Source organism: Macaca nemestrina, chromosome 12 (genome assembly GCF_043159975.1).
Source record: "Macaca nemestrina isolate mMacNem1 chromosome 12, mMacNem.hap1, whole genome shotgun sequence".
NCBI classification, from domain to species: Eukaryota; Metazoa; Chordata; class Mammalia; order Primates; family Cercopithecidae; genus Macaca; species Macaca nemestrina.
In genome coordinates this window covers 75,838,666-75,854,488 of record NC_092136.1, presented here as the reverse complement: position 1 = coordinate 75,854,488, position 15,823 = coordinate 75,838,666, and the positions used below count along the sequence as shown (strand labels likewise).

Genomic DNA, 15,823 nt, shown 5'->3' with positions numbered 1-15,823 from the left:
CCTTTCCCAGCCTCAGATCCCTAAAGTTCTAGGTAGGGCAGGTGCCCACAGCCAGGCTGCTCGGGGCCCAGGAGCACAAAGGAAGTGAAAGGAGCGCCCCGTCAGCAGGGTGGGGCTGTAAATACCCACGACTGCGGCTTTCAGTGGTCGCTTTATGATTCTTGTTTCTCCTTTTTCCCCAGAGACCCTTGGTAAGACTTCATAAACCAAGAAATCAAGGTGGCCTTTGCCAAAGCCTGTCAGGACACGGAAGACCTTGGCCAGGCCCTGAGGAGAATGGTGTGGGGCAGGTGCCTGCACCAGCATGGAGCCTCCTGTGTATACCCCCTTCCCCTCCCTGCTCCACTTCCTTCAAAGACTTCCTTGCTGAGCTCCCTGGTGGCCAAACCGTAAGTGCCCAGAGTGATAGTAACTGATGCATTCCCATACGAATCCTAGAGCTGAACTTGCCTCTCGACACAAAAACAATAAAAATAGAAACCCTCTCCTCCTTTCACATGGTGCTTTGTTCTCAGCAAATGGTTTTGATGCAGAGAGCTCATTACCATGAGAGCAGACCCTGAGGAGCCCTGTGCCCACTGTCTAGCTGCAGGGCCCAAGGCCCAGGGGGGAGGAGGTCATTTGCCTCAGGTGGCACAACTGCTTCCGGCAGAAGCAAGGCTGGGACGAGGAAGGGAAGCCCGGCAGACAAGGGCTCCAGGCTCAGCTGGGCCTCCCACTTGCGACATATCTGTTTTGTCATCTCTAAAAGGGGCATTGAGAGGATTCAGAGCTTCTAACACAGGGCCTGGCCCTGTGTTCGCATTTCCCTTAGGAAATGCTCAAAGTACGCTGCCTCCTTCCCTGCCTTTCTCCCCAAGCCAGCCTAAACCTTTGGGCGTCTTGTGAGCACTGTGTCATGAGTCCAGGCCTTGGGACACAGGAATTCAGAAACTCAAGATGGAGGAGGGAGATCCTCAGATCCTCAGATCTCAGGAAAATGAGATGAGAGTTCTGTCTTACAGGAAAAAAAAAAAAAAAAACTCAACAGCCAACTTATTAAATTGGCTTCTAACATCAAAGAGTGTTCACCAAATATCCGCGGGTGATTTCAGAGCAGGCAAGATCAGGCACACGTGGAATTCATTTTCCAAACTGAGGGGAGAGGGGCATGGACCAAGCGGGCAGGTTAAACCCCAAACAAATGTATCCTTTCCTCAAAAGACCCTTTAGGATGGGAGAACTGGCACAAAAACTTTGAACTGAACTGGTGGTTGTTGGGAAAATGTTCTGCCTGAGGGCCGCTGTGCCCACAGAGGCCAGGGTGCCCGTATGTGTGTGTGTGTGTGTGTGTGCGCGCGCGCGCGCACGCGCACGCACATATAAGAAAAAAGAGGTATGTAAGGATGTGATGATGTATGTAGAATTGGCTTTGGGAGATGCCACTGCCTGTCTCTACCTGTGCAACTTTGGGCCTAACCTTTCTATGCCTCAGTTTGCTCAAATGCAAAACAGAGCCGGTTACTCTTCCATCCCATACCATCATGAGAGTTAAATGAGAGGACTGTGGAAACACCACACCTGGCCCTGCGAGCCTGCAGGAGTGTTGAGCAGGGAGGATCTGCACACATGTGTCTGTGGAATGTGCCCATGGCTTGTGTGTGATTATGTCTGTGCATGTGGTACAGCTGTGGGGACAGGGACAGAGATGTGGCCCTGGTTTCTCCACAGGCCCTCTGGGTGGCCCCCTTTAGGCCTACGGATTTTCTCTTGGGGCTCCAGTTTCTTCATCTGTAAAATGAGCATGTGGTCTAGGTGACTCCTAAAGCCCCTCTGGGTGCATAGCTGTGTGTCTGCCGTGAGCATCCATGAGCATATGCATGGATTCATGCCCTGGCACCACAGCTGGACAGGAAGAGACCAGAGCTCGACCAGGACTCCTCTTTCTCACTGCTGTGGACTGAAGGCCTGTGTTCTCCGCCCACATTCCTATGTCAAAACCCCAGTCCCAATGTGATGGTTTAGGAGGTGGTACCTTCGGGAGGTGATGAGATTATAAGGCTGGAGCCCTCACAAACGGGATTAGTGCCCTTGTGAGAAGAGGCCAGTGAGGTAGCTCTTCCCACCAAGGGAGAGCACAGCAACAAGGGGCCATCTGTGAACCTGTAAGAGAGGCCTCACCAACACCAGGCCCTGATGGCAACTTGATCTGGGACTTCCAAGCTCCAAAACGGTGAGAAGCAAATATCTATTGTTGAAGCCCTCCAATCTGTGTTACTCAGTTACAGCAGCCCAAGCTGACTAAGACACCTGCCAGGCGCCGAGTGGCCCAGGCTGGTCTGTTGGTGCCTCTAGGCCTTCTGTTCCTCACTGCACAGGAGGGCCCAGGCCCCTGCCCTAACTGCCTTACGAGGCTGCTGTTAGATCAAGGAGGCAGTGCGTGTGAACACACACTCGACTGAGAAGTGTAGTGCAGATGTGACTTGGGGGAGGTGGGGTGGGTGAACAGATCTGTGTGACCTTGTATATTTAAGTGGATGCCGGAGCTCAAAGGGCCCTTTGCAGGCAAGTGACAGTGAGCCTGTGCCTGTACCTGTGGACATGTGTGGGTTGTCATTGTGTCTGTGTCTGCATGTATGTGCTCGTCTGTAGACATCTGTGCACGTTGTCTATGTATATGTGCATTTATGTGTCCGTGTGTTTCTGTGTATATGCATTTATGGCTTTGGTGTGTCTACATGTATGCAGTTTTACTGTGTATGTTATATGTCTGAGCATCAAAATCTGGGGCAGTGGTACATCCCCTCCTGTCCCAAAATCTGGGGCAGTGGCACATGTATCTGTGTGCATACCATGTGTGCCCATATGTGTGATGTGTGTCCAAGTACCTGTTGTGTGCATGTGTGCTGTTTGTCAGGGTGTGACTAGATTCAGCCATGGGTCTTCGTGCTCTTGGGCCCTCTGGAAGGTTGTATGGTGGGAGCAGCTCTCGCCCCTCTGCTCACTCCCTGAACTGCCGTTGCTGAGAGAGGCTGAGTCAGCTCTGTTCTTAGAGGCTCCTAAGGACTCTAGGAGGAAACTCTGGCTCCAAAGCTGACATACTGCATGTAACTAGACTCCCTACATTGGTCCGTTTTCACACTGCTATAAAGATACTACCTAAGACTGGGTAATTCATAAACAAAAGAGGTTTAATTGATTCACAGTTCTGCATGGCTGGGGAGGCCACAGGAAACTTACAATCATGGCAGAAGGCAAAGAGGAAGCAAGGCAACTCTTACATGGTGTCCAGGGAGATAGAGAGAGAGAAGGCGGAAGTGCCCAACACTTATCAAACAATCAGATCTCATGAGAACTCACTCACTACCATGAGACTGGCCTGGGGAAATCCCCCACCCATGATCCAATCACCTCCCACCAGGTCCCTCCCTTGACACACAATTCAGATTACAATTCGAGACGAGTTTTGGGTGGGGACGCAGCCAAACCATATTCCCCCAACACACACCAGGGTTCTCACCTCTCTCCAACCTTCCTCCATCAGTTAGGGACAAAGGAAGATAGGCCCATGCCCACCTGGATCCTGCATCGTGCCCCAGTCCAGGGCTGACCGTTTCCTCCTGGGAGGCTTTATGTCTCATTTATTCCCCATTTACCTGCTACCTGCTATGTGCCAGGTGTGTGGCAGGTGCTTCACGCACACTGACTAAACCGTGCCCACCCTCTAAAATGAGAGTTATTTGTGCACTTTACAGATGAGGAACTGGAGGCTTCGAGGGTGAAGTGCCTTGTATGTGTCAGCCCATCTGTCTCCGATCTGAGGTGGTGATGCAGGGCTACAAAAGCCCAGAAAAACAGCAATGGTCCCTGGAGGGTTCCCAGGGGAGGCAGCCTCAGTGAGCACACAAGTTCCTCTTCTGCAGAACAGGAGTGAGGATAGCACCTTTCAGGTGAGGCTGAGGAAATCCTCAGGAGGAGCCAGCCCAGCATTCGCATGGGCTTCCATGGACATGTTCAGACAGGACCCCAGAGATACAGCCCCAAGTCATGGCTTACATGATGAGTCAATGCCAGCTGGTGCCAATGAAGGCCCCTGCCTTCCCCTCAGCAGCCTGTGACCATTCACCTGTCCCTTGGAGTACACTCCCAGCAAGGGGACATTTCTAGAGGTTGGGTTCTTGCTATGGCAGATGGAGCTATGGGCTTCCAGAAGGTCCTTGCAGGGCTGGGTGATCTGGAATTGTTTGGTCCCTGGTTCTTCAGGTGGGCACACTTTGGGATGGACTCCTTAGAAAAGTCCAAATACTTTAGCCCTACATAGGCTGGCCCCACCTCATCTGCCCCCTACACAACCAACTCTTTGGCTATGACACACTCCTTACTCTTCTGCAAACCCCTCATGATGCTACATCTTTGCTCCTGTTATTTTCTCTACCGAGATGACCTTGTCCCTTTTTCAACACCTGGTGAATGCCTCTACATCCTTCAAAGTCTAGCTAAAATGCCACCTCTTCCTGAAACCCTTTCCCAATCCTCCTCGATATGGAATTAGTAGCTGCCATGCCTGACCCTCACTTGACAGGAGGGACCTTATCCAGTTCCTTCCTTCAGTCCAATGCCCAGGAAGAGGCATGTACTAGAAAGCTGAATTGATGAATGAACAAATTAAGGAACTAACTAGCCCAAAGGCGTCTAATACATAATCTCCCTTCCAGCAATGCCAGCCCCTGAGGTCGCCTTCCTGGTTTCTCCTCTGCTGTTCTCTGCATCTGGGCTTGGTTGATCTGATGCTTAGCTGGGATCCCGGCACACCAGGCACAGGCAGCATGTCAGCTCATGGCTCCCCTTGCAGCCCTGCCTCCCCTCACCACTGCCCTCATGCTGCAATGGACGCCCTCACCTCCAACCCCTGTACGGGCCTGGAGGCTCTTTCCCAGCTCCCTGTTTCCCACTCCTGGCTAACTCCTTCCTCTCCAAATCTCTGTTCCTCTGCCAATTCCTCCAGGAAGCCTTCCCTGACACAATCCCTTTCACCCCAATGTGCTGTGGGAGGGGTACCTCCTCTGGCCCCTCAGCCCTGGGCCACCCTGTCCGTCACTGACTACACTCTAGGTATGGTCTTGTGTCAGCCTCTCCCTGCAGAAGGGGGCTTCTGGAGGGCAAAGGTGGGTCTGAACCCTGTTTGTGTGACCCCAGTGTCTGGCCAGTAAAGTTCAGTGGGAAAGAAATATGACAGACCAGGGAAGGTGAAGGAGGCCACTGTGGAGGCAGGTGAGCCTCCCTTTAAGGAAATCCATGTGCATGACAATCCAGATTTGCTCAAAAGACAGAGTGGAGTCTACACTCTCACAAAGAGGGAGGTGAAGTGACACAGAGCTGGAGGGAAAGGCCACACATGTACTGAACGCCTGCTGTGTGCACTGTCTCAGGACCCTGCATCTTCATTAAGCCGTGAGGACACGAGGCTCTGAGAGAAGACTGACTAGCCAAGTGGGCTGCTGCGTTCACCGGGGCTGTGGGACACCCAAGCCCGGCTCCTTCTCAAGGGCTGGCCATGCCACCTCCCATGTAGGCTGTGACCTGGACTTCCTTGCACAAGTCCCTCTTGCTGGAGGCCCCAGTCCATCAGGACCAGCGCAGGTTTCCGCGGCCTGAGAGACTCTTTGAGCCATCCACTAGGGGGCAGGCAAGTTGTTCCAGAGTCAACCAGGAGCCCCTCGGGCAACCCTGGAGACTCGTGGACTCCTCCCCACCCCTCCCCAGCCCACAGGCTCCCGGGGCTCAGCAGGGAGAGGGAGGAGGAGGATACACGGAGTGATGGGGCACCCCACGGAGGAGTCCCACATGGGGAACCTCCCCGAATGACTGAAGCACAGAGAGAGTTCTTCAACAGCTCTCTATTTCTCACTGGCGCACTGGGGAGCTGGATGTGGTTTTAGGCTCTGTCAACGTGCAGAGTGTGGGCTCAAGGATATGGAACCTGGCCCCTGTGCATGTGAAACAGCAGATCTCAGGGTCCCCTCCCCACTGGAAAGGACTGGCCCAAGTTGGCATGTGTCCAGGATGTGTCCAGCCTCCAGACACTGACATTTTCTATGACATAACACATAGGTGATCATTTGATACCATTCTTTCCCGGATGCTGGCTCCTGTGGCCTATCACACTCTCTCCTGGGAGGCAGGTGTGACTACCCCATCCACAGACAGGAGAAGCATCTCTGATCTGTGCACATTTCCTGGTGAGCCACAGGTTACCCTGACTGCTCTGCCTAGTCTCCTGGCGCAGAAACAGGTGATGGCCCTCTCTTTCCTGTCCTTCTCATGACAACTCTCCACCACCTCCACAATCAGTCATCAAGTCCTGCGCAGCCCGTCACTATGGTCTCCGACTTCGGTGCACAGCAAGGGCACCAGGCTGCATGCTGCTCTCTTGCCTCTATTCCCACCACTAGTCTACCTGCAGCACAGATCTTGCGACGTCACTTTTCGACTTAGCAAGTGTGCACTACTGATGGCCAAGGGCCTTTGCTGAGGAGCCCCCGCCAGCTGGCCCTGCCAGCTCTCTCCCCTGGCTGCCCAGCCCCTTTCTATCCCTATGCCCTGGCCCATCTTGTCCTTCAGATCCCCAATTTCAACCTAGAGGGTTTTTATTCTAAAAAAGTATTCCTATCAGTAGTTTTAATTACCCATTAAGGCCTGGAACCAGCGGGCTAGAGATAACCTTCCCCATCACTTTTGTGTCCGGGTACAAAATCCTTCCAGCTTGAGGAATATCACAATATCCTCTCAGCATATTTTCAGAATTGTTATTACAGACATGGGCTGGTGGGAGCTGGCCATGGGGGCAGTCTCTGTTCTTCCCATGTGTCCACCTTGAGCCCACACTCTTCACTTTGACAGAAACTAAAACCACATCCAACTCCCCAGTGCACCAATGAGAAATGGAGAGTCGGTGAAGAATTTCTGGGAGCCAGAGAAGACAGCGCATCATGGCTCACCATGCAGCCAAACTTCATGAACTTTTTAAAGCCTCAGTTCTCCTTCCAGGAGTCTCTTCCCTGGAAGCTGCTTTACCTTTTTCCATCCTTTTTCCATCACTCCCTTGTCCCCAGATCTCCATGTTGTCCCTAAGCCACCAGCACCGAGCCTCAGCTTCCTGGTTCATTGGTGGTTACCCAAAGAACAACTACAAGACTGATCCAAGGTCCAGGAACCCTTTAAAGGGCCGGCTCAGGTCTCCCCAGGCACTGTCTCCAAGGCTTCCCCTGTGGGCAGCCCATGGGAGGGTCTTTATTTCACTAGAAAGAAGGAACTAATGTGGATAGAATATCTGCAACGTACCTCTCACTTCCATCATGCAAGGCAAAGATTATTCTCGCTCTATTTTCGATGCAGCTACTAAGACTCAGTCCAAGGTCACCCAGCAAGCCAGGGGCAGAACTGGACCTCAACTCCAAAGCCCCCACCACCTGCACCACCCTGGTGGCCTTATGGGCCCCAGTCAAGTACTATATGGAAAAAGGTGACTCAGACAAGGTCACCAGCTGCAAGGTAGGGCCCAGCGAACGGAGCTGGAGTAGGGTGCAGAGGATGGGGCAGGTGAGGCCAGGTGAAGCCAAGGCCAGCAGCCAGGTCTCTGGATGTGGATGGAGGAGTTGAGGGGGCAGATGCCGGAGTGTGCTGTGGACCCAGGTCAAGGTCAGAACTTGCAGGGTAGGCTGGACATGGAAGAGTGAAAAGGCAGAGAAACAAATGAACTCTGGCCACCCGCCTGGGGAAGCGCACTGAAGGGCTGTTTATTCCCACAGCCACCATGCCCTCTCATTCGGCCTCCTGGACTTACGTAGCAGGGAAGTGAAGAGCCTTTTGAACTGGAGGCTCGGCTTTTTTTCTTTCTTTTTAGTGGTATGGAAACCCCACAATGTAGTTTCTGCAGCCCTCACCTCTGGTAACTCTAAATCAGGTGAAAGAGGGAGAGATAGATGGGAAGGAAGAGAGAGAGGGGGAGGGAGAGGCAGGAGAAAGAGAGAGGGAGAGGGACTTCGAAAGAGCTAACTGGGCACAGCTGGGGAGAGCAGGAAAGGGGAGAGGAGATGGTGGAGGATGTATGTGGGTTTGTGATATAGAACCTGGCCCCTGTGTGTCGTGAAAGAGACAGGAAAACGGGAAGTGTGACGTGGACTCAGACGCCCTGGGCCATCAAAGGCTTTTAAGCAGGAGGGTGACCTGGTCAAACCTGTGTTTTGGAGAGACTCCATCTGGCTGCCATGTGGGGCCTGAGTGAATGAGCGGGAAAAGAGAGATCCTGGGCCAGGAAGCAGTCCTGGGGAAAGGGCCAGGGGAGAAAACGCCAGGCCAAAGAGTGAGTGGGAGCTCCGGGAGCTTCCATGTTTAGAGATCAGGTAGAGGAGGAGGAGGAGGAAGAGAAGGGCCCGCAGCAGGATCCTGAAGGAGATGCAAGAGAGGAGAGAGGAGGGCCAGGAGCGGGTGTTCCAAGGTGCCACGGGAAGAGGGCCATTAAAGGAGGAGGGGAAGCTGTGAAGAACATAGCCAAGGGACCTGGACACTGTCCCTCGGTCTAGCCACAGCAGTTCTGCCATGGATGTGCTTGTTGAAATGAGGAGCTGGAGGCAGGTGGAGAGTGGAGGCAATGGAGGCAGCAACAGTGGCTTTCTTGCAGGTAGCTAGTTCCCTTGTGGGTCTGGCTAGGAGGAGAAGAGAGGAGGGGGCCACAGCTGAAGGGAACCTGGAAGGCCCAGAAGGGGCTTGTGAAACAGGGGCGTGTACAAGAGGGCTTGCCCAGAAGGTTCCCCCAGGAGGCAGGTGCTGCCTCTGCCAGCAGGAAGCACAGCCCATCCACCAGGAGGCCAGGTGGTCACTGATGCCAGCAGAGGCAAATTTGATTTGGGGAGTCAGGTTCAGGCCTCAAACCCGGGTCTCCTGACCCCAGCATCACAGGAGAGAAAAACTGGCAAGCAGGCTGAAGTTGCACAGCCTAGAAGAAGTCAGGGAGTGGCAGCCCTGAGGCCACATAACCCCTTTTTTAAGCTTCCAGACCTGCAGAGAGATTGGCTTGGTGACAAGGCCTGCCATCCATCCCTCAGTAGACAGGATACAGAACTCTGCATTCTGGAGCCCCAGCCCAGCTCCCAGGGCCCAAAGCTCACAGCATCCCAGCTGGATTAATCATGAGATTCCTGGGAGGCCAAGGGAGTCTGTCTGACTTATTTAGCCCAAACTGTGTCCTTTCCCCTCCTTTCCTTTTTCATGTCAGGAAACCAGCCCTAGTGGAAGCCACTTGACTTATGTGTGGTCTGCTTCTGAGAAAAATCAGAGTCACGAGCCATGCGAGATGACAGCCTAGTTCCCATGAGCATGTGCACCCGTGCCCGTGTATACAGGCGTGCTCACGTGTCTTTGTGTGTGCACATCCATGCACACAGACAAGAGGCTTATCTGTGCTCTCTGTCTGCTGTGTGTGCTCTGGTGCACTGGGTTTGAGGAGCCTTGGTATTTTAAGTCTTCAATGTACATACTGGTTGTGAGCTGTGTTTGTGTGCAATGTGTGTGGTATGTTTGTGAGTGTGGCGTTTGTGTAGGATATATGGATATAGTGTGTGTACACTGTGTATGCTCAATGTGCATGTTTGTGTTGTGTTTTGCACGTGTGGTGTTTGAGAGTTGGATTTGTGCAGGGTGTATGTAACCATGTGTGGTGACTGTGACTTTTGAGGGCGTCTCTGAAATGTCTGAATGTTTGTGAGTTGTGTGTGTGCCTATGTGAAAGTTGTGTGTGAGGTCGATGCATGCTTGTTGTTTTCATGAGTCGTGACCCTGTACATCTCGTGTTGCCTCTGAGGATGCATATGAAGGATGTGTGTGCGGCTGTGGCTGGGCTGCTGCAGGTGCACTGTGTCTGTGGGGCGAGCGCATGTGGCTCTCATCAACAGGTGGAAAAATGCCATGGGGGAGGGGTAAAAGTCCAATGCAGCAGAGAGGGCAGCCCCGCTCTTGCCTCCTCCTTGCCCCTGTAGAGCCTCAGCTTCCCCTCAATGGACAGTACTTGAAGGACTCTAGGAACACCCCATGGTCATGAGGAAGATGGCAACATGACTAGGACAAGATAGGGGCTCTGTGACCTGTCCCTAAGAAGACCCTGTCCCTGTGACAACTGGGTGTGCCCAGGCCTCCGCCCCCTCGCTTGCCCCTTGAGGGCTTCCACCTGCCCTCCTGAGGAACGCTGTATCCTCATGCTGCCCACCCACACTGTCCCCGAGGGGCAGCCACAGCTACATTCCAGGCAGGTTTCTTCCCTACATCCCCTGAGCACAGCCAGGGGAAGCTTCAAAACCGCTTCTCTCTCCCTGAAACGAACCAGCACAAAGACCATAGCTGCTGCCAAAACCCTCAAATGCTGACCTGGGCAGGGAGCACCGCAAGCTGTGCCACTGACTGGCGAGCAACAGCTTAATACAAGTGCACTCACTCTTCAGACTGCCCTAGCTGTCCATTGTCCATCGCTGCCCTCACTCTACTGGGTTCAGAGGTGAGGCCACCAGCCCAAAGTAACACAGCAGTGAGTGGTACGGCAAGGATGGGAATGTGGGTGGGTCTCTCTCCGAAACCCAGGTTGCTTCTCTTCCTCCATTCTGCCCTTCTCAGTCCCCTCCTCACCCCACCTAAGGTGGGAGGGGGAACACAACTACACACAGAACGTTTAGATAATTTGTTCTTTGGGCTCATTAATGCTCCTTCAAGTGACGATATGATCTAGTATTCAGTGGGTAGGCGCTGGAGCCCCACTGCCTGGACTCACCCATACTGGCTGTGCAAGCTTAAGTTAATTACTCATCCTTGCTGCATTTCCTCGCGTGTCATCTGCAAAATTGAGCTGCTGCTGCTGCTAATAATAATAATAATAATAATATCTACCTTCTTGGGTGTAGTTAAGGATTGAATGGGTTGCAATATGACAGCTGCATTAGAAAGTTGCCTGGCCCAGCCTATTCCCTTCCCAACTTGAAATTACTCACAGTAAGAAAGATTAATAATTCTATTAACCATAACCTTTACATTTCATTCCTTCGTTTCTGCGATGCAGTGTGGAGCTGGTGTTATCCACACTTCATAGGTGAAGACTGGGCAACTGTGAGAGCAGAGGCCAGGGCCTGCCCCGAGCCCCACCGCAGAGGCTGCCTGCTCCTCATCAGCGCGGTGCTTCCCTGGAGCAGTGCGTCTCAAAGGGTGGTCTGAGGACTGGCAGCATCAGCACCACTGAGGGTTTGCTGGAGGTGCGGATTCTGGGCCCCACCTCTGACCTACTGAACCAGGCTCTCTGGGGTGGGGCCCGGCAATCCGTTTAGCCAGCCCTCAGGGATTCTGATGCTTGCCAAAGCTTGAGAAGAACTGGGCTAGACCTCTGAAGGGGTTGCTCTGTGAACCCAGGAGCACCCCACGTGAGGCCTGTGGAAGAAAGTGGAGGAGGAAGAGAGCCAGACCCTTGGCCCACTGTGCGACCTCAGGCCACGTCCTCATCCTCTCTGGGCCTAGAATCTGTCATATTTCTTGGCATGGGAGTAGAGGAGGCAGGGAAGATTCTCTGAAATTCATGGCCACCTCTCCTCCTCTGTGCTGGTGCCCTGCTCCTATGAGTGCTGCTTTCAGGAGCTCACGTGTTTGCAGCCACCTCATCCTGGCCTTAGCTCTGTTGCTGTTTTTGGTACCTTGGAGATGACACTTTGTGACCTCATGGACCATAACCAAAGCCCAAAGTGATAAACACTGGATCATCAAGAAAAGAGTACATCGGGTTTAGCCTTTAAGCAGTTAAAGCGGAGGAAAAAGTTGCATGGCTCAAAGGCACAAGCCCTCGGGTTCCCAGCAGCCTAGTGCTACAGAAAGCTGCGGTTTCACGGTCCACAGCTCAGCACAGCATCAGGTTGTGGAGACGCTTCTGATCCTGCCCTGCCTGGTCCATCCCCCCAACTCCCTTGGGGCCTCTGAGAGCCTCCAGTCCCTTCAGCCACAGTAGTCACTGACGGGACTCTGAGCCAGGAGCCTTTCGTGTGGTGGTTGTGGGGTATTTGGGGCCTCACCAGCACCTGCTTCCCCTGCCTTGGTAACGCTAAGTGCTTCCATGAGGGGGTGCCTCGTGCCTCCATCGAGAACAGAAAACCAGCAGAGTTAAGTCCCTCATTCTCTGGCCACGAATGAGGACTTGGAGCCTGAGGACTTGGATGGGCCTGCCCACCATGTCCGCTGTGTGACCTCCAGCAAGTCACAGAGTCCCTGCAGGCTTCATCTCTCTCTGTAAAATGGGGGCAGAGATAGGCCTCCCCTCGTCGGACAGCTATGGGCAGGGGATAAGTAAAGAACCTGGCCCCAGGCCCGGTCCTGCAAGCCCTTGATATTCCCACTCAACAGACCAGCTACTCCCCACCACTGGGCCATTTATAACATCCTCCTGCCCCTCCAGGAGGTGGCCTAGAGATGGTGTGGCCTGAGCCCATTTGCCCTAGGGAGAAAGTGAGGGGAGTCAGGGGAAGAACTGGGGAACCCAGGGTTCTGCCCTAGAAGGCAGGGCCCAGAAGGGGCTCATGAGGTAACTCCCAGACTCTCAGGGGCTCATGTGAGTGCTGGGCAGAAGCAGGGAGTGACATCTCTGCAGTGAGATCTGGCCTGAAAATCAGAAGACCTTGGTTCAATTACTGGCTCCATAGCTGTGCTGTGTGACTTTTGGCAGTTACTTAACCTCTCTGAGCCTGGTCAGTAATTGAGAATAAAGGTCTCTGAGTTTCCTGGTCAGTCATTGAGAATAAAGACACCTAACTGGAAGGCTGCCTATACTCTCATTTGCCACATGAGATGAAGGACTGACCCACAGTGAGCAGTCAGCAAACAGCAGTGGAGACTAAATTGGCAGTCTAGGGTGCCATGGGCCTTTCCACCCTGGTTCTACAGTTAGATCAGGACAGCAAGGCTCAGAGAGGTTTAGCAGCTTGTCCAAGGTTACACAGGATGTGCACATCATCGCCTTTCTGGGCCACTAGCTCCTGCGTAGGACCCTCAGGTTTCAATCTGGCCTGAGGTGAAATCCTCCCAGGGAGCCTTAAGCCTGCCTTGGTGCCCGAGCGGATTTTTTCATCTCAGAATGGTAGTCCTGAGGACACAGGAAGAGATGCATCTCTTATATCTTCACTGACAATGCATGAAGGAATGGAAGCATTTCCACAAAAATATCAACACCGTGAAGCCTTAGCTGTCTGTTGATGGGCTGCCCAGGAGAACTCCCCATTTCTGGAGGTGTGCCAGCAGAAGCTAAGTGACACTGGTGAAGAAGAAAGTTGGACTTGGTGGCCTTTAAAAGATCCTCCACAAGGCTACCAGGCAAGCCTGAGTCTGCTTAGTTTCCACCCACCCTTACTCCTGCAAACTCAAGCTCTGCCTCCCGGACTTGGCCTTCAAGGCCTCTGGACTGAATCATCCTCTGTGCTCTCATCTGGCCCGGGAGTTCCAAAAAGGTAGGCATTGGACATTTTTATTCAGCGATTGTCCTGGGCCCACCAGAGAAGAGAGGTCGTGTTTACTGAACAAAGGTCCCCGCAACCAGGAACTTCACACATGTCGTTACAGGCCATTCTCATACACCGGGTACTGTTATTAGTTTCACTTTTCAGGTCAGCAAACCGAGGTCAGGAAGGTCGAGCAACCTGCCAGAAGTCACACAACAACATGACTGCCGAAGAAGTGAAGAGATGAAGGAAGGGGTGCTGAGCCTGTGGGCTTCCCGGCTTTTAGCCTCTGGTCCCCAGAGGCATCTGCAGCAGGTGGGCACACTTGGTTGCCCATCTGCCTCAAATGTTGGGGAGCCCCATCCGGGCACTGAGTAAGGTGGAACCCCACGAGCTGACTAACCACAACCACAGCCTCTGGGGGGCGGGGGAGTGAGAGGCAGGGCACTCACCCCCAGCCCACCATAGCCCCAGCCCCGCCCTCCTGGGCCCTAGCAGAAGCTCTGCCATAGCCCAGTGATTTCTGTTTGGTAGCAGCTCCGGGAAGGGTGAGGCAGTGCTCAGTCAGCCTGGGCCTGGATGGCGGGGAGCTGGTCCGATATGCAAGGCCAGGAACTGCCCGAATGATCCAGTCACTCTGCTCATACTGCAGGGCAGCTTCAAAGCACTTTCCTGGACATTTGGCCCCTTGGACAGGGACCTGGAAAAGGAAGCCCGCAGGATAGAGGAGTATCCACCAACTGCCACAATAAAGGCAGTGAGAAGTTGCCTAACAACCACTGGGTGCAGGCTCCAGCTGGATCCATTGCACTTAGTTCTAGCACCAACTCCAAGTAGTAGCTACTATCTTTCCCACTTTACAGATGGGGCACTGAGGTTCCATTTGACCAAATGGAGCATTAGAGACCAGGGAGGGGGCTGGATGGACCAGCTAGGACCCTATGGACATAGATCTGAGGCCTTGGGTGGCTGGGAGGGAAGAGAAAGAGGTTTGGATACCTTTCCCAGGCCCTGCTGAGAGATTCCTTACCTGTACCTCCTGCCCATCCCCTCAGTGCAGCTCAGGCCTCCTCCTTAGGGAAGCTTTCCCTGATTTCCTCCTCTAAGGCTAGGTCAGGCCCCTGGGGCACCTGCTGTCACAGCTTGTCCTCTCTGGGTTGACCCCATCTGCTCAGATCCATCTCCACAGTAGACTGAACAGGCAGAAGAAAAGACAGTAACTGTAGGGACTTCAGGAAATCCCACTTCTGAGCCCAGCCTTACCCTGATTTGCCAGAAGGCCCCGGGTGGTCACTTTCATGCCTGTAAAATGGGGCACCCTACCCCACTCTAGGGCTGGTGACCATCAGGGAAGACAAACACTGTGCAAGAGGCACCTTCCACCCCCAGAACCAGGACCTGGAGGACAGCCAGGGCCCCTCTCCTCTAGGGACCCGCATCCTGGAGCCCACAGGCAGCAGAGCAGGGTACCTGTGATTTGGTGGGGACAAGGCATCTAGAAGAGGGGTGGCTTTGGGGAAGATCTGCTTCAACCTCCGATCTAAACGACAATACCGCCACCCTATATTTGCACAATACTTTAAAAAATCGGCCAAGATAATGCCCAAACTGAAGCAGACTTGGCTTTATGGACAGAGTGGGCTCAAATCCCTGATTCTTACAAGCTGTGTGACTTTAGACATGCCACTTAACCTTTCTGAGCCTCAGTTTCCCCAACTATAAACAGGGACCTTACTAGTCTCAGACAATTGGTTTTCATGTGTACACACTGCCCCCGCCCTAGCCTCAGTTTCTCCGTCCGAAAGCTGAGGACTTTGATGGTGCTATTTCACAGGCTGTTGAAGGGCCCCGCAGATGATGGAGGAGTACGGGTCTAGACGCTAAAGCACAGTTCGGAGAGGAAAAGTGACCTGCCAGGACCCACCAGAGCGGACGGCTTGGTGCGGGGAACCCCCTCCGCGGCCGCCCCAGGGCCAGAGAAGGGTCATTTCCTTCCGCATTCAGCCCCGCCGTCACCTCGCCTGTTTGCCCCCGCGTTAAGTGCGGCGGCGCCAGCAGCTGGGAAATCGGGGCCAGGCCGGATTTCCTCTGTGGACCTGCGGCTCCTAGAGCCACCGCGCCCCCCTCCGGACCCCGCGGGGCCGCGAACTGCACGTGCGGCGGCCACCGGGACGGGCCTAGCTCCCACGGCGCTTCCTCTGCGACCCCTCTCCCTCCCGCCCTCTCATCTCACCCCTCTGGGTCCCCGCCCCTTCCCGGCCGAGGTCCCAGGGTGATGAAGATGCTTCGCCGCTCCGCCCCAGTCCGCCTCCGCCCGCTCCGGATAAACCGAG

At 53.9% G+C, this 15,823-nt stretch overlaps 1 protein-coding gene across 1 annotated transcript in view; it reads left to right on the top strand.

Moving 5' to 3' along the window:
* LOC105468943 (guanylate cyclase D-like) overlaps positions 1-15,671 on the top strand; it is a 63,953-nt gene extending 48,282 nt beyond the window's left edge. The window contains 9 exon segments of the mRNA XM_071076088.1: positions 183-389; positions 4,832-4,890; positions 5,919-6,025; positions 7,092-7,223; positions 7,375-7,530; positions 11,169-11,319; positions 14,824-14,956; positions 15,274-15,355; positions 15,600-15,671. Coding sequence (XP_070932189.1) covers positions 183-389; positions 4,832-4,890; positions 5,919-6,025; positions 7,092-7,223; positions 7,375-7,530; positions 11,169-11,319; positions 14,824-14,956; positions 15,274-15,355; positions 15,600-15,671 — 1,099 coding nt within the window.
* The last annotated feature ends 152 nt before the right edge of the window (positions 15,672-15,823 follow it).